Source organism: Dama dama, chromosome 22, assembly GCF_033118175.1.
Source record: "Dama dama isolate Ldn47 chromosome 22, ASM3311817v1, whole genome shotgun sequence".
NCBI lineage: Eukaryota > Metazoa > Chordata > Mammalia > Artiodactyla > Cervidae > Dama > Dama dama.
The window spans coordinates 30,728,983-30,756,770 of NC_083702.1; the positions used below are offsets into that span (position 1 = coordinate 30,728,983).

General features: G+C 37.7%; 2 protein-coding genes across 4 annotated transcripts in view; one reads left to right on the forward strand and one right to left on the reverse strand.

Moving 5' to 3' along the window:
• Positions 1 to 492: 492 nt before the first annotated feature.
• PYROXD1 (pyridine nucleotide-disulphide oxidoreductase domain 1) lies at positions 493 to 26,019 on the forward strand. 2 transcript variants are annotated; one of them, XM_061125111.1, is made up of 13 exons: positions 757 to 773; positions 3,403 to 3,483; positions 5,847 to 5,953; positions 8,025 to 8,144; positions 10,606 to 10,734; positions 14,118 to 14,191; positions 17,484 to 17,644; positions 18,354 to 18,454; positions 19,724 to 19,859; positions 20,744 to 20,856; positions 21,709 to 21,831; positions 23,909 to 24,046; positions 25,043 to 26,019. In XM_061125111.1, exons 4-13 carry the CDS (start codon positions 8,073 to 8,075, stop codon positions 25,289 to 25,291), a joined length of 1,296 nt encoding a protein of 431 aa, XP_060981094.1. In that variant the 5' UTR covers positions 757 to 773; positions 3,403 to 3,483; positions 5,847 to 5,953; positions 8,025 to 8,072; the 3' UTR covers positions 25,292 to 26,019. The 2 variants fall into 2 exon arrangements, with proteins under 2 accessions (XP_060981092.1, XP_060981094.1); XM_061125109.1 differs by lacking the exon at positions 5,847 to 5,953 and having other exon boundaries at positions 493 to 773.
• Position 26,020: 1 nt separating this feature from the next.
• The window catches only part of RECQL (RecQ like helicase), a 34,105-nt gene continuing 32,337 nt past the window's right edge, over positions 26,021 to 27,788 (reverse strand). For both annotated transcript variants that reach the window (XM_061125107.1, XM_061125108.1), the window contains 3 exons: positions 27,292 to 27,511; positions 26,844 to 26,973; positions 26,021 to 26,246 (listed from right to left, as the gene is read on the reverse strand). In XM_061125107.1, coding sequence (XP_060981090.1) covers positions 26,094 to 26,246; positions 26,844 to 26,973; positions 27,292 to 27,511 — 503 coding nt within the window. In that variant the 3' untranslated portion in view covers positions 26,021 to 26,093. The remainder of the gene's footprint in view (positions 26,247 to 26,843; positions 26,974 to 27,291; positions 27,512 to 27,788) is intronic.

Below are 27,788 nucleotides of genomic sequence, written 5' to 3' on the forward strand. Positions count from 1 at the left end.
CCAACTCTTTGTGACCCCAGGCTTCTCCGTCCATGGGATTTTCCAGGCAGAGTACTGGAGTGGGTTTCCATTTCCTTCTCCATGAGATCTTCGCGTCCCAGGGATTGAACCAGGGTCTCCTGCATTGTAGGCAAAAGCTTTTACCCTCTAAGCCACCAGGGAAGTGAGGGTATACTTAACTTCAGGCAGGAAGGAACAGTGAGAACTTCAGAGCAGTTCATTTATTTGAAGAGCGCTCTGACCCGCGAGAACACTGGTCTATAGACAATAGGTCAAGAGAGGGGTTCTCTTGGCAACCCATCTACTTTACTTTGGCTTTTGTTTTATCTTTATCAAATCTACACATAAATGCTGCATTCAGCTGTAGTGACAGGAAGGCAAAGCCCTGCAATCGATGAGCTGCCTCTTGGCTTGGGCAAGAAACCACAGCCGATACGCGAAGAGACTAAATGTGAGCTCCCCGGGCACCCGTAGCTCGACTTCTCAAAGAGTGAGGAAAGGCTAAGTGTGAATTCCCAGGTACCCGTAGTTCGGCTTCCCAAGAGCGCGGAGAGACTAAGTGTGAGTTCCCAGGCACCCGTAGCTCGGATTCTCGGGAGCATGCGCCGGAAATGGGCGTCCTGCGCCCTCCCTCTCCGGGAATGCAAACATTTCCGGCTTCCCACTGTAGTCCTCAAACCGCTAAGAGCATGGAGGCTCCGTGCTCGCCCCCGACGGCGGGGAAGTTCGTTGTGGTCGGCGGTGGCATCGCGGGTGTCACGTGTGCGGAGCAGGTAAGGCGGGCGCGCAAGCGATTTCGTCTCTCCGAGACCCTGGAGGCGCTGGCGCTTGAGGCTCCCGCCCGCCCCATTTCCCTAGTGTTTCTTCCAGGTTGCTTTCACTGTTTCCTTTTTCCCTACGCACCCCTTCCGTCTCCTAGGTATTAGAGACTCTGTCTTGGCTCACAGAGGATGTCCTTAGTACCTCGCAGGCTTTTTCTCCGATGCGGGGACGAGGAATGGCGAGCAAGTCATTAGGGGAAACCCAAAGCCGACTGAACCCGGTTGTGGTCCTGGTGATGCCAGAGCAGATGTGGGGAGAAGAGGAATGGGTTACGACTAGGAAGTACTTGGCCAGAAACTCCCGCCATCTTTCTTAATGGCCTGATTGAATCCAGCTTCCTCATAGGTGCCCACGTCCTCAGTGCATCGTAACTAGATTATAAAGAAGTCCTTACGTAAGTTTTGTAGACTTGGGACTCCCAAGATAGAAGAGATGTCATCTCCAGTAATATCTTGTAAAACAGCCGACATGGGCTTAAGTGAAGCGAGGTGATGCTTTTCTGATTTATAGTACACAATCAGACAACATATATACGTAAGGAGTTTTTACATGTATTTTACGTGAATACATGTATTCCAAAAGGGTCTAGATTATTGTATTGGTAAGAAGTAAATATAAGCAATCGAAGTCATTAGAAATTAAGAAGTTTTTTTCCTTAACTTTTAACCTTTGGATGTGTGTAGATTTCATTTATTCATCAAGTAAACACCTACAATCCAGATACTGTACTAAGGACTGATTAGACTGGTACTAACAGAGCAAGGTGCCTCCTTTTTGGAGACTCAAAGCCTAGTGAGTAATGTAAATAAATAAGTAAATCATTTCATCAGTGTGTTCACTACCTTAGGGGTGCCTGTGGAGTTGGTAAGGCGTGAATTAGGGAAGAAGTGTCCTTTCTCACAGGACATGGCCCTTTGTCTTAGTACAGTCATATCTCATTTTATTGCCCTTTGATTTATTGTACTTCACATAAATAACTTGTTTACAAATTGAAGGTCTTCAGTAGGCCTGTGGAGCAAGCCCTCTCTGTCCTATTTTGGAAATTACCACAATATTTCAAACTTCTAAATTATTATGCTATTTTTATGGTGATCTTTGATCAGTGATTTTTGATGTTACTATTGCAAAAAAGATTGCAAAAAGATTAACACCCACTGAAGGCTCAGCTGATGGTTAGCATTTTTATCAATAAAGTATTTTTTAATTAAGGCATGTACATTTTTTATAACACTTTCAGGACACATTTTTATGCACACTTAGTATTGACAACAGTGTGTAGTATAAGCATAACTTTTATATGCACTAGGAAACCAAAATTCTCATGTGATTCGCTTTATTGCCGTCTTCACTTCATTGCAGTGGTCAGGAACAGAGCCCATGGTGTCTGTTATGCCTGTATAGAGGAATGAATAACAGTTTACCAGGTAGACAAGAAAAGCAGATATTCCAAAGGGAGGTAGCAGTGTAATCTCGGGTGAAAAAGCATAGAACCATCTGCAAGCAGCAAAACTTAAAGTATATGGTGCTTGGGGAAAGTGACCAGAGATGAAGCCAGGAAGACTGACAGGGACCTGATCATAAAGAATCTTTTAAGTCATGCCAAGAATTTAACAAAAACTTACAAGTAGTCAAATGATTGTGACCAGTGGAGTAACATGATCAAATGAAAACTTTTGAAAGATTATTAATTACAGTGTGTTTGGAGCAGAGCAAGCTGGTCAATATGAGACTGGAAGGCCAACTCAGAGGTGATATTAGTATTGTAATGGAAACAGAAAGTGAGGAAATAAATTACAGAATATACATAAGAAAGGAGGGATTGATAATGTCAGATATTATAAAAAATTTAAGGTGGTACAAAAAAGAATAATGGATGTGTAGGTGAATTGAACATGCTCAGTTGGTTTTTTTGGTTTTTTTTTTAAGGTTTTTGCAATAACATTCATTTCTTAAAAGTTAACGTGCATAGCAGGAAACCAAAAAGCACAAGCGAAAAAACAAAGTCTTTCCTAATCAGAAGCAGAGACAGATCAAGATAGGTAGAGTTACAGAGCTGCAGGGGTTAAGAAAATTCTTTCAGGAAATTTAAAGTGAGAAAGGAAGAGGTTGTAACTAAGGAAGATGATGAAACATTGGCAGATTAAACCTCCGGATTTTGATAAGACTCTCAGAGTCTCTACTGGTTGGGCATGCCAAAGCACTTGGGAAAGTTGCTAAAGTTTTAAATGTTTTATTGGAGTTTGCTGTGATTTCATTCTGCTTAAGACAAATGAAGTTATTTTGCAATGAAGAAAAGTTGGTTTAACTGTTAAATAGGAAGATAGTTCCTTCTCATCCTTTTCATGGTTATTGTTAGAGTGTAGTGTAAATGTATATTTCATTTTAATCAATATCGGAGTTGAAAGCTTCTCACCACTACCCCATAAATAGAGCCAAGACCCAGGAAAATGGAGACCTTTAAAGGGAGAACAGTGAGTTTTTAGTTTCCTAAGTTAATAACATTAAAATTGCATTATCTGTCTCACCCCTCTATGTACTAATAGTTATTTATCATAATTTTCTTTTCTTTTTTTTAATAAGTTGGCAATTAATTTTCCATCAGAAGATATTCTCCTGATAACAGCTTCTCCTGTTATTAAAGCGGTTACAAATTTCAAGCAGGTAAGAACCATCATATACCTTTCTTAGTGTTAATTTTCAAAAACTGCAGTAACTCACATAGCAGTTAGTGTAATTGTAGTATTTTAATTGTTTAACAAATGCTCTTTTGGTACTCATTTTCAAATCATAGCTCAAAGTTTAGAGTTGTTCACATGAAATACCAAAAGCACCTGGAATATATTAAATTTCTGGTTCTCTCATCTTTTCCTCCCCACTCAGAAGTATGTTTCAGAAAGTTTCTCTTCTGAGGAAGGATGTTATGCACATCTACATATGAATGCAAATATACATGTATATCTTTATGATAAGTGTGTGTGTATGTACAGGTCAGAAGAACACTACCTCTGAGCCGAGTTTACACTTGCAGAGAATTAATGCTTCAGATGTGTAGTAAGCATCTCAGAACACTTTGTAGTTCCATGAGTTTATTTTACACATAACATTATAATAGTCTAAAGAGCATTTGGGTCATAGTATCATAGAAAAGGAGACTCCAAACATTTTTGATCTTGTACCTCACATGTTAAAAACTTTTGCACTCATATCTTAGTATTATATTTATAAACTACATACATGTACTGCAGTGCTATAGTTCTGAATATTATAGGGCCTATGCAAAAAATAAATGAATAAAAGGTGAAAAACATAAATCTTTTCTTACCATACTACAATGAAGACTACTCACATAGTCTTTGATTCAGTATAGGTTTTCCCTTATAATACTCTGATGATGGAATGTATTTTTTTTTCCTTTTGGCATTTTGTATAGACTTAATCTTGAAATAAAGGTTAAAGATTTGATCTTAGGGAGAAAAAGCAATCTACCCATGTCCCACAAACACACCTTTCCAATCTTGAAGTGTGTTTTCTAAAAGTTCTTAATAATATTGTCTCTCAGGGAAGAGATCAGTATACAGTTAACCTACCCTATTTTCATACATAAATCCCTAAGATTTACATAAACTCTTAAGACCAAGGGTAATTTAGTGCCATATGTTGCACTTTATAACCTGCCTACAGATAGGTAAAGTACTTAGGTATAGCCAAAAAGAACTATGTATGGGATTGAGAGAACCAGAGAACAGATTAAACAGGCTTTTAATTTCTAAAAGAAAAAAACATAAATTCAGTTATAGTCTATGAGTACATACTTAGAGATGTATGGCTGAATCTTCCAAGTACAAGTACAGTAGAAAGAGAACACTTGGGTTCTAGGTCTAGCGATTATTTACTGGCTGTGTAGCCTTGATAAATCTCTGTACCTGAGTTGCATCATTAGGATAATATCTTCTTTGCTTACTTAACAGGGTTGTGAGCTTAAGATGTACTAATATATATGAAAGTGCATTGAAATAGCAAATGTCTTTTTTTTTTTTAGTGTATAGAAGTCAGAAATTGCATTCCTTTTTTCATTTATTGAATATTTAGATTATTTACCATTGTGCTAGGCATCCAGGATATGGAAATTAAAAGTATAGACCATGCATCAAAAAGTCACTAATGGTTATCAGTGTGGTTAGGGGAAAGAGTGGTAAAGAGGGAGTTTGACAGTTATTCTATATTATGTATTATTTATTTGTTTAGTGTTAAGAACACATATTCATGACTTGTATAATTTTTAAAGGAGAAGAGAAATTAATGGTAATTCACATTTATGGAGTACTTATTATGCTTTACTTCTGAATGCTTAAATGTAGTAATGTATTTAATTCTTAACCCTGTGAAGTAGGTTGTTCTCCCCACATTACAGATGAAATAAATGTGTCCCAGTGAGGTTCGGTCAGTTTCCAAGTTTATTGTCAGGTTTGAATCCAGACTCTCTGGCTGTAGAGCCCACATGGTCAGTTTCTCAGATGATTATTTTCTACTGGGGCAACAAATATGCACTAAATAGTTATCATACAATTTCATCATTATCCTGATAGAGGCAAAAAATGAGGTCATTTACCAATATATTTGTATTTATACATACTGAACTTTGTGAAAGAGCGCCAAAGCCTGCCTTTGGGAGTTAAGCAAGGCTTTACATAGGAAATTGCATTGAAATGAGATTTAAAGAATAAAAAGGTTTTACTGTGTTTGCAAGAGATCACATGGAGTTTCAATTAAGAGGAGTGGTCAGTTGTGTCAGATTCTATGGAATGGCCAGGTAAGATGATGGTTGGAAAGTGGTTATTTCTAGTATAGATCATTGGTGACTTTCAAAGAATTTATGCAATTTTGAGAAATTAATGGGAGGTAATTCTAAAATGACAGCATGAACTTTTCTCTATTGAAAAAGTTGGCTATGAAGGTAGAAAAGATTTAGAATGGCAACAAGAGGACATGAGATCTAGCATTAAGTTGAATTTTATTCTTTTAAGGTGGTAATTGCTTGAGCATGTTCACCTGTTGAGATTAAGAAACCAGTGGGAAAGCCTGAAGATGAAGGAAAGCAAGGAATATATAACAAGGAAGGAGTCCTGAGGAGGTGAGAGGCCATGGGATCTGGAGCACAGAGCAGTGGATTGACTTTGAAATAGTGGGAGTGGGTCAGGGAAAGTGGACATGAGCAGAGAAACGTCTAGATAGTGGGAAAGTAGTCAGAGTTCTTTGTGGTCTCTGTGTGTAAGGTGATTTGCTGAGAATAAAGAGGATAGAATAAGTTTGGGGAACATCAGAATGATGAGAGTTTGAAAAAGTCACTGAGGGATTGAAGTATGTTACTAAGATGTTACTGCACTTTTCACTGTATTTGCACTGATGGTATAAAAGGAGTGGAAGCTACTTACCCTGGTAGCCATTGTATTCTTGACTGTCACACAGTTAGTGGGAAAAATAAAAGCCATTTCTTAAAAAATGTTACTTTTATTAAATCTTGCCTCTTGAGTGTGCATATTTTTAATATTCTGTGACACAATATGTATGCATAAAGCATTTCTGCATATGAAGAGTACAACATTGTCTCAAGGAAAAGCAGTTGTATACTTGCTGAGTTGCAAGATGAACTAGCTACTATTTTCATGGAACATCACTTTTACTTGAAAGAACAACTGCCACCACTGTGGCCATTCAGGTTTGGAAAATGAATGAAGTGAGCCTGTCACTTCAAGAAACCAGCCAATGGTATATGTTGCCTATATGACAAAATTAGAGCTTTCAAGCAAAAATTAGATTTTTGGAAAACTCATTCTTCACTGTTAGCCTAATAGTACTTAGCCTTTTCTCATGAGATTGGTGATAATAATGAATGTGATTATTTTTTAATATTTATTGATGTGAAATGTGTCAATATTTGGAAGATCTCTGTAATTTTGAGAACCAGTATTATCCTATGTGTGAAATTACAAGACAGACTTGGAACTATCAAAGTGCAGGATAGACTAATGGATTACGCAGTGCCAAAATGAAAAGTTCTTGATACAGTATCAAATTCTACTTTGCATCTAATCTTTAAGAAACCATCACTTGTTGAGTTTTAGTGTAACATCAAGAGGAATGTACAGTTATCTGAAAGGGCTACATATCTGCGTGAGGCTAACTCTCTCTCTGTACTTCAACAAAAACAATGGTGCAATGGTTTAAATGTAGACGCGGTTTGAATGCAGAAGCAGATACCCAGCTAAATTCTACTAAACCAGACAAGAAAGAAATTTGCAAAAATGCAAAACAGGGCTGCTTTCTCAGTTTGTTTTGTTTTTTAAAAAACAATAGTTATTTTTCATTAGAAGTGTATCACTTTTAACATGTATTAGATTTGTTATTGTTACTTTTAAGTTAATTAAGAAATAATTAAAATTTTTCTCCGTTTCAATTTCTAATGCAACAGATATTGCTAGTTCTAACTCAAAAACACAAAAGCTTATTGGGGTCCTCAGTTGGTAAGCCTATAAAGAGGTCTTGAGACTAAAAGGTTTGAGAACTGCTATAGCCAAGCAGCAGGATTTCCAGACAGCGTTTGAGGGGAAATACTAGTCTATAATGTGTGTGGGTCTTCTGTAGCCGCCTGGGTTTACAACTGGAGAATGGATGTAATTTGGTCTGTGGTTGGAAGTTTTCAGGGTAATTAATGGTTAAGGATAAGAGAGCAAGAAAGTAAAGGATTTGGAGAGAAGATGAAATGATCCATAGTGGAGTCCTAGTGGGATAGGACAGAGGTGAGTCCAAGAGGAGGCTGACAATTTTGAAGAACAGGAACAAAGAGTCCAAAGACTAGCTCATAGTAACGTTAGCTAGTAAATAGAAAGAGAAAGCTGCAAGGATAAAGAAATAGATAAGCTGTTTGATTAAACTGTACAGAAGTAAGTAGTGTTAGCCTTCATTTTACAGGCCAGAAGACTAAGGCTCGGTGACTTCCTGACTTGCCCATGAGAGGCAGGACTAGTGTTTGCGTTTAGGTCTAAAGATACGGAGTCTAGCCTTTCTACTGTGGATGTTGCAGCTGGCAAACTTTCCTGTTTTATGAATGTGAAATAGTGTATAAAAAAGAAATGAAAATATTTTATTATTTAAAATTCTTAAAAAATTTAAGTATGCATTTTTATCTCTTTTCTCTCATATAGGTTTCTAAAGTATTGGAAGAATTTGATGTTGAAGAACAACCAAGTACCATGTTAGAAAATCGCTTTCCCAACATTAAGGTTATAGAATCTGGAGTGAAGCAACTAAAGAGCAAAGAGCATGTACGAGGACTTTTCTTAATGACATTTGCTGTTGTTAAATCTTGGTGAGAGGTCTCGCCTGCCTTCCTTTGACCACACCTGTTGCACCACCACCCAGGTCCCTGGCGTGTAAATTTTAGTGACATTGATTGCCGTTGGTATTAGAAAAATGTACCCCTTTTTTGAGTTTCTTGGGGATATATCATTAGTTTAGGTTAGTATTTTAGATTTTACATTTTAAATGATCATTAACATTTGTATAGTGTTCACTGTATTCTGGGCACTGCATTAAGTGCGGGGCACAGGAGCAGTAATAGCAGAAGCCTGCTCCCAGCAGCTCTCAGCATCATAGGGAATATAGACATGCATATGTTTAATGGTGAAATATTATCAAAGCTCTAGTATTAGATGTTTAGGAAGACCTCACAGAGTGAGTAATACTGAGCTATGTTTTAAAAAGGTAGGTGAAGTAACAGTTCTCCACATGGGAAAGGGCATTCCTGGAAGTGGAGACTGCGTGTTGGAGAGAGAGAGGCCATCAGAGGGGTTGGAGTATGGATGAGGAAAGGATATTGGCCAACTAGGCCAAAGAAGTGAGTAAATAGGATTGTGAAGAACTTTTTATGTCATGCTAATAAACTGAGTTCATTTTATCATCAGTGGATAAATAGTAAAGAGAGTCTAAGTGGAAGAAGGGTTGATAAAATATTCATCTAGGAAGATGTATCTGACAGCAGTGTCAAAGACGAACCAGGCTAGAACAAGTGGCTAGTAGCCAGTGACCAAATTAGAAGGTGGTTATAACAGTCTAAAATGATACAAGGCCCAAGCTAAGGCAGTCTCAGGAAAGGTAACTTCTCAGTCTCAGATGTCGGGAAGTCTCCCTGTCATGTGATACACAGTATCTTCACATGAACTTCAGGCACTAAAATGGGAAGCATGGTTTGTAGTTGTTTCTTTGAAGCAGCTCAGGTTTGAGTTCTCCCTTAGGTAGAAAGCATTATGTGTCATGTGTGAAACAAATAACTTGACAGGAAAAAATAAAAGTAAGAAAAAGTACTGAGTTTTATGAGAAAAATTTTACAAATCTGAATCCAAACACCACAGTGATTTCCTAATATTTGTAATGGTAACACTTGTTCCATAAAACACCCATGTCAGTGAATTTGCACTCTGAGGTAGGCTCAGAAGTATACAAATGAATTGTGAGGGAACTTACGTGTCAGGGCATTGGAATGAGCCAGAGTGCCAAGTGTTTCATTTGAAATGTGTCTTGTATAGTATACATGTCTGTCTTCTGTGATCCATCCTTCATATTCTTTAGTGAATTAGAAACGATGTGTTTTACCTTTTTGTCTCCAAAAATTTAACAGTAGTCAATGAAGAGGTTTCCTGTTTGTTTTTATAGTACCTAGGTGCAAATAATTTTTTAAATTTGGTCAATGCCTATAACTTCTGTTAAAATTGTAAGCAGATTATCTAAAGGAATACTTGTATAACATTTCTGTATGATTATACTCTGTTGGTTTATTGGTTTTATGCTGTATTTGTTACGTAGCTGGAGAGTTAAAATGTGTAATATATTTCAGTGGGTATGTACTTTGCTATTTGACAAATTTTATAAATCAAACACAAGGTACAAAGATTAACTCCTAAAACCATTCCAGCAAAGTCTGACATCTCTCATAGTAGCACATGGTTATGTCTATCTGCTTTCTAAATGGTCCTCCTACATGGATACCCATTCAGTATTAAGAAACAAAAACCATGGTCTCTGATATGTATTTTTAGACTCATCTAAATTCACTAATTAAAAATTAATATAAATTAAAGCCAGTACATGCTAAGATTTAAGGTTAACATGTTTTTCACTTACAGAAACATGTAATCCACAAAGAGCATGATGTTTGCTGGTAATGCAATTGTAATTTGTACTTAACAGTATAAACACTGTTTTTCAGCACTTCTGAATTTTTATATTCAGAAGCTATTGTTACCTCTTCTACCATTAACTATTCCTCTCCACCCATAACAGACATTAAGGTCTGATATGATTATAATCATGAATCTACTTATAATGACTCCCTTTGAGATTAGAGTGTTTATCAAGTAAATGTTCATCAGAATGCTCAATTTAAAAATTTCTAAATGTTTAGTCTTTAAGGCCAATATACCTTTCCAGACATGAGATTCTCAAAGTTTTATCCAAAATTTTGTGGGAATGTACCTTTTTTCCCCCATGAGAAAAGGACTGGTTTTCATCAGATTTCTATAGATGGTTCATGGTTCCAAAGGGATTAGGAATCACTGGGTTAGAGAACACATTCTTGTACTTAGTTAGCTTTGTCATTGCTGTAGCAAAGTATTGAGTGCTACCAAGAGGCAACCTTAATATATTTTTTGCTTTTGCCTTATTGAATGTTTCATAATTGTACTCATGTATAAATGTTTCCCCTCTCTTCATTGCTGTACGGTTTTACAGTGCATTTTAACTGAAGATGGCAATCAGCATATTTACAAGAAGCTCTGTCTGTGTGCTGGAGCGAAACCAAAATTGATATGTGAAGGAAATCCTTATGTGTTAGGAATCCGTGATACAGACAGTGCACAGGTAACATTTGGGCCATGGGAAAGAGACATGAAGACTTCTTAGACATTTTCTGCATTTGAATCAAAGTGCTATACTTACAATGATAATTTCTAAACTGTAGCAGCCGAAGAAAGTCTTCATGACTCATAAATCAAAAAGTAGTATAATGTTCTAGTACTGCCAATTTGAGTTCAGTTTTAGTTGATAATTTAGGGCTTCTCTGTGGCTCAGATGGTAAAGAATCCGCCTTCAATACTGGAGACCTGGGTTCAGTCCCTGGATCAGGAAGACCTCCTGGAGAAGAGAATGGTTACCCACTCCAGTATTCTTGCCTGGAGAATTCCATGGATAGAGGAGCCTGGCAGACTGCAGTCCATGGGGTTGCAGAGAGTCAGACAGGACTGAGCAACTAACACTTAGTTGATAATTTATCTTGTTTTTTATCCATGTTCTTTCTCTTTCTGTGTTATCTCAGGTATAATGTCTGTGCTGAAGGTTACAACTAACATTCAGTTCAGTGCAGTCCCTCAGTCGTGTCCGACTCTCTGCAGCCCCATGGACTGCAGCACGCCAGGCCTCCCTGTCCATCACCAACTCCCAGAGCTTGTTCAAACTCACATCCATTGAGTCAGTGATGCCATCCAACCATCTTATCCTCTGTCACCCCCTTCTCCTCCCGCCTTCAATCTTTCCCAGCATAAGGGTCTTTTCCAAGGTGTCAGTTCTTTGCATCAGGTGGCCAGATTATTGGAGTTTCAGTTTCAGCATCAGTCCTTCCAATGAATATTCAGGACTGATTTCCTTTAGGATTGACTGGTTGGATCTCTTTGCAGTCCAAAGGACTCTCAAGAGTCTTCTCCAACACCACAGTTCAAAAACATCAATTCTTCGGCGCTCAGCTTTCTTTAGTCCAACTCTTACATTCATACATGACTACTGGAAAAACCATAGCTTTGACTAGACAGATCTTTGTTGGCAAAGTAATGTCTCTGCTTTTTAATATGCTGTCTAAGTTCGTCATAGCTTTTCTCCCAAGGAGCAAGCATCTTTTAATGTCATGGCTTCAGTCACCATCTGCAGTGATTTTGGAGCCCAAAAAAATAGCCTGTCACTGTTTCCATTGTTTCCCCATCTGTTTGTCATGAAATGATGGGACCAGATGCCATGATCTTAGTGTTCTGAATGTTGAGCTTTAAGCCAACTTTTTCACTCTCCTCTTTCACTTTCATCAAGAAGCTCTTTAGTTCTTCTTTGCTTTCTGCCATAAGATGACACGCTTTCTGGTGTCATCTGCATATCTGAGATTATTGATATTTCTCCCGGCAATCTTGATTCCAGCTTGTGCTTCATGCAGCCTGGCATTTTGCATGGTGTACCCTGCATATAAGTTAAATAAGCAGGGTGACAGTATACAGCCTTGACCTATTCCTTTCCTGATTTGGAACTGATCTGTTATTTCACGTACAGTTCTAACTGTTGCTGCTTAACCTGCATACGGATTTCTCAGGAGACAAACCACACATTATTCTACTCTGATTGGGAATATGTGATTTGCATCCTAAATGATGTAATGATCTTTTTCTCAAAAGGCAAAGCATGTCCAAGACTTACTTCTTAGCAAATAAATCAATATTCAGAAGCTCTTTGTGAAACAGAATCCTAGAACTGAAAAAGACGCATGGTTTGTTCTGCTCGAGAACAGTGGTAAACTATCCCAAAAAGGTGAAATTCTATATTCAGAACCTTTTGCAACTCCTTTTGGTAATTTATTTCAGAATTCATTAATCCTTATTGCCAAGAACATCTTCTTGGTTCCAGTCACAATACTCCTCTCTTACCTCAAGCTCAGTATTGTTCTGTCCTATGAGGTAGTAATTTTATATTTACATAATAAGATTTCACAGCATATTCAAAAGCAGAGACATTACTTTACCAGCAAAGGTCCATCTAGTCAAAGCTATGGTTTTTCCACTAGTCAAGTATGAATGTGAGAGTTGGACTATAAAGAATGCTGACTGCCAAAGAATTGATGTTTTTGAACAGTGGTGTTGGAGAAGACTCTTGAGAGTCTCTTGCACTGCAAGGAGATCCAGCCAACCAACCTTAAAGGAAATCAGTCCTGAATATTCATTGGAAGGACTGATGCTGAAGCTGAAACTCCAATACTTTGGCCACCTGATGCGAAGAACTGACACCTTGAAAAAGACCCTGATGCTGGGAAAGATTGAAGGCGGGAGGAGAAGGGGAAGACAGTGGATGAGATGGTTGGATGGCATCACCGACTCTATGGACATGAGTTTGGGCAAACTCCAGGAGTTAGTGATGGACAGGGAGGCCAAGCGTGCTGCAGTCCATGGGGTCACAAAGAGTTAGACATGACTGAGCGACTGAACTGAATAGGATTTCATAGTCTTATTAAATTGATAGCAATTTTTTTAAAGCTTATTCTTAAATAGGAATTTCAGAGAATACTAGAACTGGGTTTTGTTCTTATAAACATGTGAGGTTCATATTATCAAGGATTGAGTTCATAACTATGTTAGAGTGATGTCCTCTGGGTACATGAACTCGTCAGTCCTCATGATAATCCTGTGGCAGTCATTACTCCCACTCTACAGAGATGGGGGAGTAAGTAGAGCTGACTGCTTCAGCTGTTGAGCTGTCATCCTGAAGCAATGGGACTTTCGTCTACTTCGGAACATACCATAAGAATGATTTCTGGTCACTTTTTCCTCAAGCTCATTGTGATCTTTTTTTGGCAGGGAATGGGAAGTAGAGGGATCAATTAGCTGTTTTACAATGGTGATAACATTTAAAAAACTATTATTATGTGCCTGCTCCTCCTAACAACTTTATCTCCATCATCTTACTTAATGCTTAAAGAATCTTTGAGATATATTCACTTCTCACTTTCATTTATAACTTGGGAGGACCTGAGGTGCAGAGAGGTTAAGCAGCTTGCCCAAGGTCACCCAGTTAGTAACTGCTGGAGCCGGGGCCTCTGTAGTCTGTGCTCTGAACCACTGTGCCGCTGTGCTCCTCATTTCTGTAAGTTCTGAGACTGCAGGGAAAGTGTCGACTGAGGGACTCGGACAGGAAGAATCCTGTGTCCAGGATGCAGCTCAGTGTCATGTTAGTAAATTGACTTGGTCCAGTAGTTGGGAATGTAGTAAGCTAAAGACAGAGCCTCGTGCTGCATTTGAGTGTAATGACACAGGTAAAGAAAGCTAGAAGAAGCATTGCTATAAAGGCAATCTGGGGTAAAACATGGAGACAGCATTTTTATTACATTAATCGGGAGGATACGTCCTGGCAGAGAGGGAAAGAGATTTATTATCAGTGAAGCCTCTTGCTTCAGGCATTGCCCATACTACAAAACACTTGTCGTTTTCTTTTTGATACAGGAATTTCAGAAACAACTTACTAAAGCTAAGAGAATAATGATCATAGGGAATGGTGGTATCGCACTTGAATTAGTGTAAGTACATGTTTTTTAATATTATGTAAGGATTGCTCTGTGATTTGTGTAATTATTGGTAAATGAGAAAATATCTTGTTATCCTGAAAAATCAAAGATAAGGATAATTGTTTTTCATGTATTTTCAAGGAGAAAATCCACTTTTTTTTTTTAGCTTTCATGAAATAATTCATAGTTGAGAAGGTAAATTTATGAAACATAAAGAGTTTCAGGAAAGCTTTCAGTCTCACTGACGACTGGTTAGATTTGACCCATGCATATGTTCCTGTAAGCATGTGCTATATTGAAAAACAATTTAAATATGCACACCTTTGAGAGTCTGGCCCATAGTCACCATGAGTATTTATTGCTTATACCCCATCCTGCTTCACGCATTTACCTTACCCGTCTGGCCAGGAAACTCAAAGTGTGTGTGAGTTTCTGTTTAAAGATATGTGGTACTCCCACGTAACGGGAGTAACTCTTGGTTTCTGGAAGTTTGGGGAATGTGAACACCTTAATATGAAATATTATCATCTTAATATGGTGTTTACAGTTTGAAAACCATTGAGGAGTATCCTGCTGTAGTCTCCAGAGCATTGATGCACTTCCTTTGTGATTTTGTTTCCGCAGATGGCAGACATGGACTAGTCTAGATATTTTTCAGGCCAGAAAGTTGGGTCTGGCTACAAAGAGGACAAATTTATATCCAAATAAGGTGTCTGCCAGAACCCTGTCTTTGCTCCCTTTCACTTGTTCCAGCCCTGAGAGTAGGTTTTTGCCTCTTTTTAGAGGACGGTGAATCTCAGTGGAAGCCTGTAAGAGTGCTTGGATTGCCTGAGTGTGAGCACTGGCAGTCATTAATGTAATTATGAAGTTTGCGGCATTATATGGAAAAATGCAAAGAAAAAACCAGAGTCAAGACCAAATGGGCCGGAAGAGGGAGGCATAGATTTATTGTAAGAGGGGCTTCAAATCCTTACATAGACATGACAGATTTTTCTCTATCAATTATCACCAGAAGTGGAACTTAATACTATTATATTATTAACATTGAAAAGCTTGCTCACATTCAAAAAGTTTCCAAGTCTTACAATATTTAATCCTATTCTTTATTTAGGTTGGAGATTGAAGACCATATACTTGGATAAAATTCATAATTTTATATTCAGTAAACTCTGATTATTTAAGAATGTGCTCATGTAGTGCTAGTCTCTCGGTTTAGGTTAACTGAATGATTAGGCTTTTTTGTCTTAATAAAAAATGACATATCCAGACTCTTTCTGCTTTATAATAGCCCCCATGTTCCACTGATGCTAATACTGATTTCTTCAGTATGCCTTCATTTCAGCTATTATCTCTGTTTCCAAATGTAGGTTAATCCTTTCTTTTTTAAGCAAACATAGTTTTTCATAATTTCACAAAATGTAATACTTCATTGTTTTCTGGGTTTTTTTAAAAGTGGTTTTAGAAATGAAAGCAGAATTTCCCAAAGTGTGATGACACCTTCTTGCTTATGCGTCTTTCTGAGGACATAGGTCATAGGATAGGAGGACTAGAGGGCACCCTGTGAGGCACAGCACACCCCGGAGTTACTTCTGGTGGTTGCTTACAGTAACTGTGGCCACCGGGCAAGCATCAGTATTTTAAGCTATACTGCTATGTGTTACATTGCTACATTACTTTAAAATACCAAAAAAAAAAAAAAGTTGTGTGTAAAATTGGAATATAAAAGTTATGTGTATTCTGCTTTCTGTTTATCAGCAATATATGATCTGAGCAGCATGAGATAGAATGTTCTCCAGATAATCTGAAATTTAGTAACTATTAAGTACTCTGATGGCATAAGAGAGGAGGAGAAACAAAGGCCCACTGGAGAAGGCAAAGGGCTCCTTTACCATACTCCAAAAAGCATGAACATCAGGTGACCTGGAGTCAGATGTACTAAACGTTCTTTTTTCTGTCATCAGCTTATCTGTCAGTTAGCCTTGAAAAATCATATAACCTAACTATGTTATATTATGTCACTCTGAGAAATAAAGGTGGTAACACTTTTTACCATAAAGTGAAGTGAAAGTGAAGTCGCTCAGTCGTGTCTGACTCTTTGTGACCCCATGGACTGTAGCCTACCAGGCTTCTCCGTCTATGGGATTTTCCAGGCAAGAGTACTGGAGTGGGTTGCCATTTCCTTCTCCAGGAGATTTTCCCGTCTCAGGGATTGAACCCAGGTCTCCCGCATTGTAGGCGGACGCTTTTACCATCTGAGCCACCAGGGAAGTGACCAGTGACGTTAACACACTGATTACCATTGCAGTTTCAAATAAAATCCTTGTACAGTTAGGATGACCATATATCCTGTTTGTTCATTTGTACCAAAACACGTATTAAGAGCAGATAAATTATAGTGAACTCCAGGGACTTTGTGGAGTGACTGTTAAGAAAACCACATTCTCAGTGTCCAAACCTAGAGATAAAATTGCTGAAGCCCATAAGCTCTTGCTACCTCATGAATATTAAGGGAAGGTGGTTTCTATATACCTTGGGCATTCCTTTTTTCCTCTAAGATCCTTCATTTTTCTGTGACCTGGGTCTTTCTTTGGCTAGATGTCTTGGAAATTTCTTACATGAAAGGAATTCATTGCAGGGTAATCCTTTCCTGTACAGCAAAGATTTTCATTGTAACTCTCATTCTTTCTTTTTTCTCTGTCCTTCCATAATGTGCTTTGAATACATATTAATAAAACATTTGTTCACAAAGAAGTCAACTGTCTCAATATTGTAGCTATATGTCACCCATCCTTCCATTACTGATTACATTGTAACTAAACAAACCAGGCATTGCTCACTCCTGGGAACCCTAGGGGACATTCATATAATAACTATGTTTAGAAATTGAACACTTTTAGGTGATATTCATTAAAAATTTTTACATGCTATTCAGCACATATGTGTGCATGCTTTGTCGCTAAGTCGTGTCCAGCTCTTTGTGACCCCATGGATTATAGCCTGCCAGGCTCCTCTGTCTATGGGATTCTCCAGGCAAGAATACTGAATTGCCATTTCCTCCTCCAGGGATTCAGTGTATATATTTGTCATGTATATGTTCTCTAAATAAACTTTAAATTCCCCTTATTATTTATTCTACTTTAACTCTTATTACCCTGAAATGTGTTATATTGTGCTTAATAATCATTCTCAGTTTGCCTTAAAATATTTTCTTTACTCTTGCCCTAAGAGGTAGTTGTTATTTATCATACAAAGATTTCTTCTTATGCTTTGAAATTGCTCTAAGTAACTTTCATATTCCTTTTAGGTATGAAATTGAAGGCTGTGAAGTAATTTGGGTCATTAAAGATAAAGCAATTGGGAATACTTTCTTCGATGCAGGAGCAGCTGAATTCTTGACTTCAAAGCTCATTGATGAAAAACCAGAGTCTAAAATTACACAAAAAAGAACCAGATATACAACTGAAGGTAAGTATGGTGTCTAGCTCATTCATTCACAGATGAGACTTTACTTTTTAACCATATAGAGAAAGACTATTAAGAAAATTTAACAAAATATTTTGATAGGACTATAGATAATACTTATTTCTATTTCTTTATGTAACTTTTAAGATTATACATACACATGCACACACAGGTATATATATGTAGGATAAAGTATGTATAACTAAAACTGGAAATTTAAAGTGAATTAAATAAACTAGCCCATCTACATCTGTGCAGGCAGATGCTACAGTTTGACAACACTTAAGTTTATAAAATGCAGTGAGTTTAAAAACAAATACAGTTTTTTAGTTTAAAAGAGCTTTTTTTTCTTCCTTAAATTTTTGACTTATAAAATTGAACAATTTTGTAAGTTTGGGTCACACCAAAAATTGACAAAATTTTCAAAATTGAATGTCTGATTTTCTTACTCTTTATATTAACCAGTGATTATAACATCCATGAAGCACTCTATATGTGTTTATACACAACACTCAATTGAAAGATTATCCATTTTGTAGCTATATATCACAAAATTACTAAAGTAATGAATAAAATAATAGAGATAAGTTTAGTCCTGCTATATGAATGTGTGTATGAGAAGTATTACATTACCTAAAAACTTCCAAACACATAATTCTCTGCCTGGCAGTTTTTGTATCCTTTGGATTTTGAACTGAGTTTGTCTCTTCAGGACGGAAAAAGGAAGCACAAACTGGAGCTAATACTGGTAACATAGGCAGCGCCCTGGGACCCGACTGGCATGAAGGGCTGGATCTTAAAGGAACAAAAGAGGTATGTTTTCATATACTGTTTAAACATATCTAAATCCAATTTTAAATTCTTGAACTGTTTGTTAAAGACTGGTTATTAAGCCTGTAGTCAAAGAATTGGCCAAGTCATTTTCCTTAAAATCCATGGTGTTAAGAATGGACTTCAGGGCCAGTTGGCCCATTTGAACTTTAGAGATAGATCTCCATACACAGGCTTTAGTAAACACACCCATCCTATTTTAAATTAATCTTTTCTCAAAGGTCTCTTTGGATGCAGTCTATTCTAAAGATTATTAGATAGATTCTAAATAAATTACACATTTAATATCCTAATTGCATAAGAGATGAATTGCTCTTACTCATTTACTAGATGTTTTAAGTTATTTGTGGTTAAAAGACTATGATATTTAAATATTGTAAGAAATACATATACAGTCTTTATTACTGTGTATGATTTCTTTTCAGCCTTTATTAGGTTGGAGTGGGCCTGGCTTCACAGTATATCAACTTTGTGTATATCAAATTTTGTGATGGAAATCACACAAAATCATTTATTCCTGCACCTTCAGGTCCTACAGTTAATTGTATTTTTAACTTGCAACTTCAGTTTAGTTCAGTGAACATTTGTTGAGTGTCTCCTACGTAAGTGGCACTTCACTAAAGTTCTGGAATATAACAATCAGGATGTGTCAATTTACTTTTTAGTCCGTAACAGTTATAATTTAAAAATATATACAGGACTTCCCGGTGGCTAAGCAGTAAAGAATCTGCCTGTCAGGACAGACACTGGTTCAATCCCTTATCCAGAAAGATCCCACATGCCGTGGAGCAACGAAGCCTGTGCCCTAAAGCCCAGGAGCCTCAACTACTGAGCCCACGTGCCCTTCAGCCTGTGCTCCACAACACGAGACGCCCCTGTAACGAGAAGCCCGAGCGCTGCAACTAGAGCAGCCCCCTCTCACTGCAACTAGAGAGAAGGCTGTGCACCGCCGAAAATAAATAAAATAAAAATACATATACATGTAATTATTGATGAGGCTTGTATTAAAAAGTATGCCCTTAATGCTACCTGCCGATTCAACTCTTGATCTCTAAATACTAAATGAGTTTCTGCTCACACTTTTCATACACAAAATTAAGAGGCATGTTTGGGAGCATTAAATGTGTTTTCACTTATACTGTAAGAATTTTTGTTTTTAGTTTCTGTAAGTATTGTAAATTTTTTCTTCATCATCAGTAACCCATCCTTCTTTCTGGAAGTATTATGGTGACCAGTACTTCTTTATTTTAGTTTTCTCATAAAATTCACATTGAAACCATGTGTGAAGTAAAGAAAATTTACCTTCAGGAAGAATTTAGAATTTCTGAGAAAAAATCCTTGTCTTTTCCAAGAGACCATCATGATCAGTCAGTTACTACTGACAAAGGTAAGTGATAGAATAAGAAAAAATAATCACTTATTTAAAAAGAAGACAATTTTGCCTTATTGTTATATTTAAAAACTCCATACTTCCATATGAAATTTAAATGTGAAAAGATAAAACCATAATTTAATAATGTAAACAATTTCATTTTCACTACTTAACTCTTTGCATTTTCTAATAAATTAAATTTTATAGAGCTTAACATTTTATGCAAAGCCATTGTTTGACCATCATACCCCTATTAGTGAATTAAGAGTGTCTTGCAGATCAAGACAAAAAATAAAAACTAAAAAACTGATGCTGTTAGAGTTGAAGTGACATCCTCAAAATCAGACAGATTGAAATCTATAAAGTTGAAACCAAGGTACAGATCTCCTGAAATTCCTATTTTCCATTCCTGTGAGAACTACGCTATGAAATATATTCAACCAAACCTCCTGTATGAGACACCCCATTGCTCTGAATTCTTTGAATCTTTTCACAGGGAAAGGAATTGTCTGAGTGTCAATAATAAGGGAAAACTTTGAAAAAGGAGTAACTTACTTGGACTAAACTCTCAATGGAGTATAATTTATTAATAAAGATTTTTAAAGAAATTTATAAAGTGATTATCAATTTACTTTGTTAGAATTTGTTTCTAAATTTGAAGGAAAAATGTTTAGAATGCCTGCCATGGATTTGTGATTATACCCAAAATAAGAAGATGGAATTGGTTAAAATTGTTTTAGCAAATGTACTTCGTAAATATTATTGAGTTATTGTTTTAAAGTCACCTCTTGCCTTGTTCAGTTCTTTTTTGTTCTAGTTGTCATATTCACATAATGTTACAGGCTGTTGGTTGTGATTACACTTGAGAACAAAAAGTTGTTTTTTGTTTTTTTTTTAAGAGATATGGCCTGTATATGTAGAATTGACCAATGAAAAGATATTTGGCTGCGATTTCATTGTCAGTGCTACAGGAGTTACACCAAATACAGAACCTTTTCTCTGTGGCAACAATGTAAGTTGAAAATTTTTGTCTCACTGTGAACATTGCTAAAGTATTATTTATAAAGATCTCTTAATTCTCAAGCAGGAACATTGTTCATTTGAAGCGTGGCACAGAACTGTAATTTAAGATGGCTGAAAACAATTTATATTCATGTCTTCATGTTCAGTATTTTTTTTACTGTCAAATCCTTAAGCAGTTAACATCCCAGCATTATTTAAGGTGACATAATGCACGCTTCATTTATCTAAATGTTAGTAAGAGACTGATGTGTATGCTAAATCACTTTAGTCCTGTCCAACTCTGCAACCTCATGGACTGTAGGCCGCCAGGCTTCTCTGTCCATGGGATTCTCCAGGCAAGAAGACTGGAGTGGGTTGCCATGCCCTCCTCCAGGGGATCTTCCCGACCCAGGATTGAACCCGCTTCTCCTACATCTCCTGCATTGGTAGGTGGGTTCTTTACCATTAGCGCCCCCTTGGAAGTGGGCCTCAGAGACTTCCTATGAATTCTTAAAAAATGATTCTTTTAGAGAAACCAGCTTGTATTTTTTGCTTTCTAGCATTTGAAGCTTGTAGTAACTGAGGAATATTTTTGTACCTATGAGTGGGGTGGTCATGTTTATTGGCAATTTTTGATGTTCTAAGAATTTGAAGTCCCAAGAATGGTATGGGTTCATCTTTAGTAGGAATTTGACTGACTGGAAATTCAGATTAGTTGCCTAAACTTGGCAACTATTTTTCACTTTCCTCACTAAAAGTCAGCATATCAACATGTAGAAATTTGACTTGTTCTTTTACTTCAGAACGAAAAGGTCATGTTTCCTTTTCCTTACCCCATGTGCTTATGAGGAACACTGTTTAGTTTGATGTAGGAGAAGACGGTGGCCTGAAGGTGGATGACCACATGCACACGTCCCTTCCTGACATCTACGCCGCAGGTGATATTTGCACAGCCTCCTGGCATCCCAGCCCTGTCTGGCAACAGGTAAGCTGGCATTACTGACCACAGATGTTTATCAGAGAGTCCATCTGAAAATAAAGGAGCTGCCACAAGTAAATACAGCTTTCTAGTTTCCCAGCTTTTCTACTTTAAGTGGAAAGCTATCAGAGGCTTTGTTTTGTTTTTTGGTCACAAAAACAAAACACTAGAATTTGTCCCTTTTGGTGAGGTATTACATAGTGATGGAATAGACTGGGATGTCTTAATTTTTAAAAGAATTATGACTGTTACTTTTTCATGTTCAGATGCTTATCAGCAGTGTCCAGTAGAACTTTCTGTGATGACAGATAACACTGTGTACTTTTGCGGTGTCCAGTCAGGAATCCACTAGCCACCTGTCTACTAAGCACTTGAAAGGTGGCTGTGGCTGAGGAACTGAATTCTAATTTTACTTGTAATTAATTTAAATAGTTATGTAACTAGTGGCTGCGATTTAGGACAGCACAGTTTTAGATTAAAAAAACAGCACACTGAGATTATAAACCATACATTGTTTCTGATGATCCTGGTCCCTGTAGGAATTACTGAAAGACTGTTCCCATGGTAAACAGCCTTCCTCAGCCTAACAACGCCTTCCACCTGGAGCTAAATCTCCCCCTGCTGTCACAGTGTTGCCTGCCTCGTAATGGTGGGACAGAAGTCCTAGAGGAAGATACTCAAGACGGGGGCCAGAGGTGGCGTTGTTTTAGGAGGAGAGTCAGAGGTAGATGTTACAGATAAAAGAAGCAGTCAACACACTTATCTTGGTGATTACGCCAATGAAAAACAAAAAACCACTTACCTTGGTGAAAGACCAGTTCCACTGGTAGGGCTATTATTCATTCAGATTAACTGGAGTGTGAAGTAGTAGAAGAACTAGATGTATTTTAAGAATCAGCTTTATTATTTTTACATACATCAGAGATAGCATCAACAAGAGGGTGATGTCAGCCATATTTCTAAAATGCTTCAAACTGGCTTGTTTTCAGTTTTCTCTACAATGACATCCTATATCGTTTTTATGGCATATCTGTCGCAAACTCAATTAGGAACTGGAGTTGCTGTTTTTGTTGTCGTTTTAACATTTCAACCCACTAAGGGTTAAAGCCAGACTTCCCTGGTAGCTCAACTGGTAAGCAATCTGCCTGCCATGCAGGAGACCCCAGTTCAATTCCTGGGTGGGAAAGACACCCTGGAGAAGGGATAGGCTACCCACTCCAGTATTCTTGCCTGGAGAATCCCCATGAACAGAAGAGCCTGGCGGGCTACAGTCCATGGCATCGAAGAGAGTCGTACACGACTGAGTGACTAAGCCCAGCACGACAGAAGGGCTGAAGCCAGGGAACATGTCAGTTACGTCCTTCGTGTGCCTCATGCTCCAGCACAGGGAAGAAATGGCCAGAAACAAACAGGTGTTTCTTACTGTGAGTGTCTCTAATAAACTCATCTCTTAATTTGCATAAGCAGTAATTGTTTCACACAGTCCAAGACGCAGACTGAAGGGCCTTGGAGGCTAAAATGCATTACCAGCAGTGCGGCAGGATAGTATCGCAGGCCACTCTGCTGGCCGCTCTCTAGTTGTTACTGGGCTCTGTAGGCTGCCTTCCTGCTTCACCAGGCCTAACCTTGTTTAGCTGCTGCTGCTGCTAAGTCGCTTCAGTTGTGGCCAACTCTTCGCGACCCCATGGACTGCAGCCTACCAGGCTCCTCCGCCCATGGGATTTTCCAGGCAAGAGTACTGGAGTGGGGTGCCATTGCCTTCTCCAAACCTTGTTTAGAGAGGAGACCAAATTAAAAAAAAAAAAAAAACTCACTTCTTTCAGAAATTCTTAAAACTCATGATTATAGTTATTATTTTTTGCACACAAAAAAGACATTAGTTGCCACACATGAGGTGTAAGAATTATCAAATATCAGAAGCAGTTGGTTAGTGTGACAGTGATCCAGTCAGTTACCTAACAAGCTAGGTGTAACTGTTCTCGGGGACTGTCCAGCACTTTAAGGAATTGTACATGGTTAAGGTGGTAACATTCTTCAAATAATGACAATGAAAAATAAAATTGCATGACCTTCTTTATTTCAGATGAGGCTGTGGACCCAAGCTAGGCAGATGGGCTGGTATGCGGCAAAATGCATGGCTGCAGCTAGCGTGAGAGAGTCCATTGACATGGATTTCAGCTTTGAACTTTTCGCTCATGTAACAAAATTTTTTAACTATAAGGTAAGATAGATAGACAAATATTAATAGTACTTTTCCTGCTTGTTAGTCTTATAACTAGTTACAGTCATTAATTTTTTCACGTGAATAAGAGCTTAATCTGGTTTTAATCACTGTACAAAAAATGACAGATTTCCTCATTTCTTACAAACCATAACTGGTATTATTGCTGGAGGCTTCCCCGGTGGCTCAGAAGGTAAAGAATCTGCCTACAGTGCAGGAGACCTATGTTCGATCCCTGGATTGGGAAGATCCCCTGGAGGAAGGCATGGCAATCCACTCCAGTATTCTTACCTGGAGAACCCATGGAGACAGGAGCCTGGTGGGCTACAGTCCATGGGGTCGCAAAGAGTCGGACACAACTGAAGCGACTAAGCACGGTCCCTGGATCTGATAGTCAGACCTGCCTTCTCACTGAACTCTTATAGTTCGGGGCCGGGGGGCAGGGGGGATAATCTCTTCCAGATTAGTTCCCTGATGGTACATTTCTGAGTTTTATTTGAAATTCACTGCTCCTTTGTGAAGAGAATTAACAGCTATTCATACCAAAGAATGAGCAGGTACTACCCCCTACATATTATTTAACCCTCTTTACATCACTCTGGGGCAGGTTTTTGCCTCCTCATTTACTGACAAGGAGCAACACACACATACAAATATATACATAAATTTCAGAGAGGTTCAACAGTTTGCCCTTGAAAGGTCTAACTCAGTTTCTTATTCAGCCTTTAAATCATGACTCCAGGCTGATGTAGTTCCACATCCTACACATTTGTATAATCACTAGGTATTTTTAGTGTTCATATACATTGTATGGTAGTGTCATCTGTAGAGTAAATGCATACTGTACAGATGTTTTCTTTGGTTCCTTCTAAATGGTACTTTTAGCAGTAAAACTTTGTGATGAGAGTTCCCATTCTAGGAAAACACAAAATAACTGTGTGTTTTGTTTCTTCTTAAGTACTCACTAAAAGAACGTTTTTTTATTTCTCTATATAGGTTGTATTACTGGGAAAATACAATGCACAGGGCTTGGGTTCAAACCATGAACTACTGCTGAGGTGTACCAAAGGGCAGGAGTACATCAAAGCCGTCCTGCAGAACGGGCGAATGATGGGCGCCGTCTTAATTGGTGAGACTGACTTAGAAGAAACATTTGAAAATTTAATTTTAAACCAGATGAACCTTTCAGCATATGGAGAAGATCTGCTGGATCCAAATATTGATATAGAAGATTATTTTGACTAAAAAGGGCATTTCAAGAGCTACATCACATTGCAAATAAGATTTAAAAAGTCAGAGGATTACACAGATTTAATGATGACCAGCTGAAGTTAAAATAATTTATAGATTTTTTTTTCTAACACAAAATTGACCACTAATTATGTAAAGATAAGTCTGAAGTATCCATTTCTGTGTTTTAAACTTAGAGACGTTCATTTGTGATTTAGCTTTGAAACAAATTAGCTTGTTAAATACTTAACCAACAGTGTGGTATCTGGTTAACATACCAGAGCCATTCTGACCATGAAAGGTCAAAGGCAGGCTGTGATTTCAAGAAGCTTACCGTTGTAATCTACTTAAGCAGGTGTGTAGCAGTATCTTACTTGCTATATTATTTGTATTGATACCTTATTCCTTATTTGCATTCTACAACTATTGTTACATGAAATCACTCACTTTCTATGATCAGCTTTTGTAAGCCAGTTGTGTGAAAAGAAAAATACAGCTAGTTGTGGCAAGGCATAAAGAACTTAACAAAGTTACATGAACTTAATCTCTTATGTATTTTACATTTAAAGGGTTTTACAATAAAGTTAATTTATTTTTCCTGTTTCATACTGTAAATTTATGCAATTCATGGTCTCAAGACCTCAGAATGTCTCAAATTCTCAAGTTTTCAATACTTCAGAGATAAATTTTGAATATGTAGCTCCATATGTATAAAATATTAATAAAATTGTCTTAAAATTAAACTTCTGGTTAACTACAAAACTAATAGTGTATCCATGCATAAGATGTTTTCTTGGAAAATTTAGAAACACTCATCTCATGCATTATCAGTTTTTCTTTTCTTAGCCCCTGTATTCTTACAGTCAGGTTGCTGAAGCATGTTTGCAGACCTCTTCAGGAAGTTACTTGGAGTTTTTTCTTCCCTCTTTTTATCAGTTCCTTCAGAATGACAGGTTTGAGGTGATTCAGTCTGCAAAACAACAAGACAAACACTGGTAAAAATTCAGCTATTTCATTTTCTTAGGAGATTAATATCGAGTCCTTCTATATTAATCAGCTCTTTTAAATGTCCAATGGTCTTGTTTTTATTTTCAAATGTCTTCCAGTATGAGCCCCATCTGGAATAGGAAGGGCTGTGCTGTCACGACCATAAGGATACCTGACGTGTCCGTGGACACGCTGGCGCCCGCTGAGCTTTTGCAGGCTGGAGAGCAGTTAGTCTGTGACCGGGGTTTTCAGCTTCTGCACACGCCGACTGTGGAGCTAGTACTGACCACAGCTAGGTCATGAGAGCAGGGCGCATCATGACATCAGACATTAAAATGGAGTCTGCACATTCCAAAAGCTGGGAAACCCCTAGTCTATTTAAAAACTAGTCTACATCCTTCCACTTAATACCTCTACAGAACACAAAAGTAGGCTTTCTCTCTTCTATACCCAGATTCCAAGAACACTGACTTATCTCTTCTGTGTTCCACTGGACCCAGAAGAGTACTAGTTAAAGAAAAGCATGACACAGGCTTTAATGTCTTTTTCAAATAATTAAACATTGAAAATCAGTAGTCACCCTGAAACAGCTCTGCACGGGCTTCTTTACTCTCATGGTGATAACGTGGGCCTCGCTGTTCAGAAGATTAGCTTTAGGTCCTACTTTCAAATATGAAATGGTAGCGTAAGCTGTAAAACTGTAGTCTTCTCTGCAGGAGACAAAGGCCAACAATCAGGCTTTGAGAAGTTGCAGACAACAAACTGAAATTTAAAAAAAATAAGTAAAATAATTTTAATTAACATTGATATGAAATAAAACTTTTAGTATAAAAACGCAATAAAGTATTCTACTTTTCTGCTGCTTTGACATATGATAATTAAAAGTTTGAATTTGTTTACTAGGTGAATTTTATAGTGTTTAAAAATTCCTATGAAACAACCACTAAACCATTTGTTCTGTTGCACTTATATAAAAATGAGAATCAGGAAAGACAGCGTGAGAGGGCAAGAAACGGGTCTGTATATACTTGAGATACTGCTGTATGAGGAAGTGTGCAATGATTTTCTCCAGGTCTTCACGAGGAAGTGTGGGGGGAGCAAGGCCTGCCACTCTCAATTTCGAGGCACCCTTTCCCATCCAAGAGTCGATCAGTTTTAGTGGAGTGAGCTTTTCATTCAGGTCCTCGGCCTGCTTCAGGATCTTAATAAGATCCCTGCAGTATGCAGTTACATTCTTTCTTTCAAATGCTGTAATGAAAGAGACATGGTTAAAGATGAATGAGATTTTGAAATTGGGGCAAGGATAGGCTGTCCTAAGTGGTTAGACTCTTTTAAAAAATAAGTCATCCAATGTGAGCCACCCTAAACACTGGTTTGTTCCTATGTTCTGAATTAAGACTATTGCTCAAGTCTCTTTTCATTAGATTAAGGTATAGTCTCTCTAAGACATGAATTTAAATGATATAAAAAAAAATAATCTGTTTATTGGAAGGTCTTTGGAGATGCTCTCAGAACCAAAAGGTAT